At 38.2% G+C, this 3,855-nt stretch overlaps 1 protein-coding gene across 1 annotated transcript in view; it reads left to right on the top strand.

The window, feature by feature from the left end:
- Positions 1-399: 399 nt before the first annotated feature.
- The window catches only part of HSPA13 (heat shock protein 70kDa family, member 13), a gene marked incomplete at its 5' end in the record, with an annotated part of 4,505 nt that continues 1,049 nt past the window's right edge, over positions 400-3,855 (top strand). Inside the window, 3 exons of the mRNA XM_009996486.1 lie at positions 400-744; positions 1,645-1,858; positions 2,481-2,648. Of these exons, the coding sequence (XP_009994788.1) occupies positions 400-744; positions 1,645-1,858; positions 2,481-2,648 (727 nt within the window). The remainder of the gene's footprint in view (positions 745-1,644; positions 1,859-2,480; positions 2,649-3,855) is intronic.

Genomic DNA, 3,855 nt, shown 5'->3' with positions numbered 1-3,855 from the left:
ATATTTTTGAAGTGTCTTACAGAGGGAAAAAGATTTATTACAGGGTTGTCATATTTTTTTACTTTGCTATATACCTCTTGGGCTTATTTTTAACCAGTTTAGTATTTGACGCATCAGATTTTTGACTCTTCTAACCACTTTTTGTTGAATTAAGGACCTGAAGTTGCTGGTCACCTTTAGAGAAATTGCAAGCTAATTAGGTAGCTGAACAGGCTTCAGAGCATGAAATAAAGCTGCATGAGGTGTAATGTATAATGCTGGGAAATAATAATTTGGTAATAATAATTTGGACTAGATGATCTTTCAAGGTCCTTTCCAACCCCTAAGATTCTGTAATTGGCATTGACTTAAGTTTGCAGCAGTAGATAGTGTAACCCTGTTACTATCTTTTAATCTGTTTCAGGTTCAGCTGTTCTGGCTCTCTTGTTGGCTGGGTATCTCGCACAACAATATTTACCAATGCCTACACCAAAAGTAGTTGGGATTGACCTTGGCACGACTTACTGCTCTGTGGGCGTCTTTCTTCCTGGAACAGGGCAGGTGAAGGTTATTGCAGATGAAAACGGGCACAACAGCATTCCAAGTATAGTCTCTTTCACAGACAGAGATGTGTATGTGGGATATGATGGCCTAGAACTGGCTGATTCAAATCCTCAGAACACCATATATGATGCAAAAAGATTCATTGGGAAAATCTTCACTTCAGAAGAGCTGAAAAGTGAAAGCAGCAGGTACCCCTTTAAGGTAAGTAGCCATCTTCTGCAGGGCTCTGCAAGCAGTAATTTACAGGAAGCTTGAAGGGCAAAGTAGGATGACCAACCTTTCTGACCTTCAGTCATCTGGCTAAATCTGAAATGCCTGAAAACCATAAGAAGTATCCAAAGAGGAGAATATATGGTTGCAGAAGTCATGTACCTCTGCATGTGAGCTGATAGCGATTTTCCAGAGGACACTGTGATCTACTGTCAAATGTGTTTTCAGTAAGCCTCTTCTCTTAAAGTATGAGTTTCAACTTTAAATTCTCACTGTGCTTTGCTGACACTTTTCCCTTGAGATCATAAAAAAAAAGAAAAGTATAAAAATCACATCTTCTCTGTCCCAGAATATTTTTCCCCCTGGCACTTTAGTGCTTCCTTGACTAGCAGCAGATCTTGAAAGCTGCTTTTTAAAAGAAGTATTGGATTAATCTCACATGTTGCAGTAATTGCTGAGAAGAAACAAATTTTAAGGTACTAAAGATAGTCTTAATTATTTACTTTTTAAGAGAAGCTGTTCCAGTACCAACCTGTTTGCTTCCTTTCAAAAATGGAAACTTTATAAGTAGGGTAAACCTAAGGATTAAAACCTGTTACTTCTATCTCTGAATGTGATGTTGAAGTTGATTACACAGTTGCTAGGACTTAACTTCTCTTTAATGTGTCTTACCTGGGGAAAGTGAGTGTCAATATTTTGGATATACTTGGTCCCCTTAAGTGGTATGTTTTGTATAATACTCATTGTCAAGGAATAAAAGTGATTTGAGAAGTGGCAAAAGCATAATCGTATGTTTCCATAATACACAGACTATATGCAAACAAAACATCTGGTGGGAGAGCATCACAGAAAGACTTCTCACCTGTAGGTTGTGTTGCTTTTTCCTCCTAGATTTTCAACAACAATGGATCAGCTGAATTTTCTGTGACAACTAATCAAACTTTTCACATCACTCCAGAGCATATTGGCTCTCAGCTGCTGCTGAAATTGAAGAAAATGGCAGAAGACTCTCTTGGCATGCCCATTTCAAAGGCAGTCATCTCTGTGCCAGCAGAGTTTGATGAAAGGCAACGGAATTCTACCATTAAGGCAGCCAACCTTGCAGGTGATGTCACTTTGCTCCAGCATTTTTCTGTGAGACCTTCATGTCTATTTCACTCACAGTAAAGTCTTTGGTGAGGATATAGAAAGAGTGAATAAGTGATAGAGAATCTTAGAATGGATTCTTTTTTTTTTTTTACTTAACAGACCATTAACAATTTTGAGGAACAGTAGCGACCTCTTGGTTACCAACAGGTGCAGCTGACTAATGCAGGCATGGATAGCTAGAAGAAGTACATTTTTCTTTCAGGGAAAACAGTCTTTTTTGTAATCTTCAAATAGAGAGACTCTACAGTATAGAGCACCCTTGGACGATATTTTAAACAGAAATAGAACATGTAAAATAAGCTGTCTTAGCAAGGTTTCTCTACGATAGATGTTCTTGGGCAAATCATGGTTCACAACTTCACCCTTATGCTGAAGTAGCACTACTTTAGGCTTAAAAAAGGAAAAGACTTCCTTGGATAATAACTGTTTAGAAAGCTATTTCCTTTAGATCTGACATTTTACTTAAGGTAAGTGGTTAAAAAAGCACAAAAAAAAAAAGGTAAATGTCATGATGATGTGAGAACTGCTGTTTTTTTGAAGTCTATCTGACTGTTGCTTGGAATCTTTGCTCTTTGTAGGGCTAGACGTTTTGCGAGTAATCAATGAACCCACGGCTGCAGCTATGGCTTATGGACTTCACAAGGCTGATGTGTTTAATGTTCTGGTGGTGGATTTGGGTGGAGGAACTTTAGATGTGTCTCTGTTGAACAAACAGGGAGGGATGTTCCTCACACGAGCCATGGCAGGTGAGAAAAAATACTTCACTTTCTGAAGGAGTGGGGGGAAAGGAAAGATGCACCTCCAGTCACCGTTAGAACAGTTTGTAAAACATAGCACCCCTGTCACAAAGTGTTATCTGAAAGTGTTGGCTGCCTTTCATGACAAATGAGGTTTGTGATGTTTCAACAATTCAGATAAATTCACAGGTTTTAACTGACTCAATGGAGTAAGTTGTGGTTTCATTGCATCTATGGCTGTTAGTTTTTCTGCCTGCTAGTAAAAGTGCTGGTGCCTATTAAAGTTACTTTGGCTGGGTTTGGGGGTCTGGGGTGTTTTAAATCTTTCTATCACCTTTGGAAATACTTGCCAAATCATTGACCACTCCTTCAGAGCATTCTGACCTTGTGTTTGACACCAGTTCAGTTATGCAGGGCTTGGGAACTCACATGCTGTTAACCCAGAGATAAGTTTTGTGATACATGTATGCCAAAGTGACACATCGCTTGGCAAAGAGTTCTGAGAGAAATGTTTAGTAAAACTAGCAAATAGACAACTGCTTTTCAGCTGACCTGGATTTAGACAGATCTGAGATGTAGTGCTAATTGTCTGTGTTACTTTGCATGAACAAGTTTGGTGTGAGCTGCTGCCAAGTGCAGTTAAGAGTGGTACAGCAAGAAATATTCAGCAGCTTAATTCTGATGTACTTAGATGGAGGTCCATTAAGTGAATTCCTGCTTTCAGTCAAAACAAAACAGTGGAAACTTGGAGAGTATGGTTCAACACAGATGAAAATCAGCAGGCCATCTTCCTTAACTCTGTTAAATAAAAAGCATGAACAGTTGTTTGAAAGATTTTAGAAACGTAATGCAAGAATAATCTTTCAGTAGAAATTGATTATATATTATACTTTGTTTTTCTCTCTCTCTCTGAAAACTAATAGAAGATACACCCATTAATAGAGCTTGAAGTTCACTGCTTGCATTTTATAATTTTCTTCCACTTCTAGCAGGGTATACACATATAGCAAAGTAGGAAGTAGTTTTCTATGGGGCTGAGAGAGAAATTTGAAACTGGAAATTCTTGCTGGAAAAAAAAAAAAATCTGCTGTAAGAAATTGCACTTGGGTTACAGGGTTCCAGCTAGAAATTCATCATTACATGTTTTCTTCAATAGAGAATACCTCGGCATTAACAACCAATGGTGCTTTGTTTTTTTTACAGTGTAAAAGAGCGG

This window comes from Chaetura pelagica, unplaced genomic scaffold (genome assembly GCF_000747805.2).
Source record: "Chaetura pelagica isolate M959 unplaced genomic scaffold, ChaPel_1.0 scaffold82, whole genome shotgun sequence".
NCBI lineage: Eukaryota > Metazoa > Chordata > Aves > Apodiformes > Apodidae > Chaetura > Chaetura pelagica.
The sequence above is the reverse complement of the archived record's forward strand: the minus strand, read 5'-3'. Positions and strand labels throughout refer to the sequence as shown.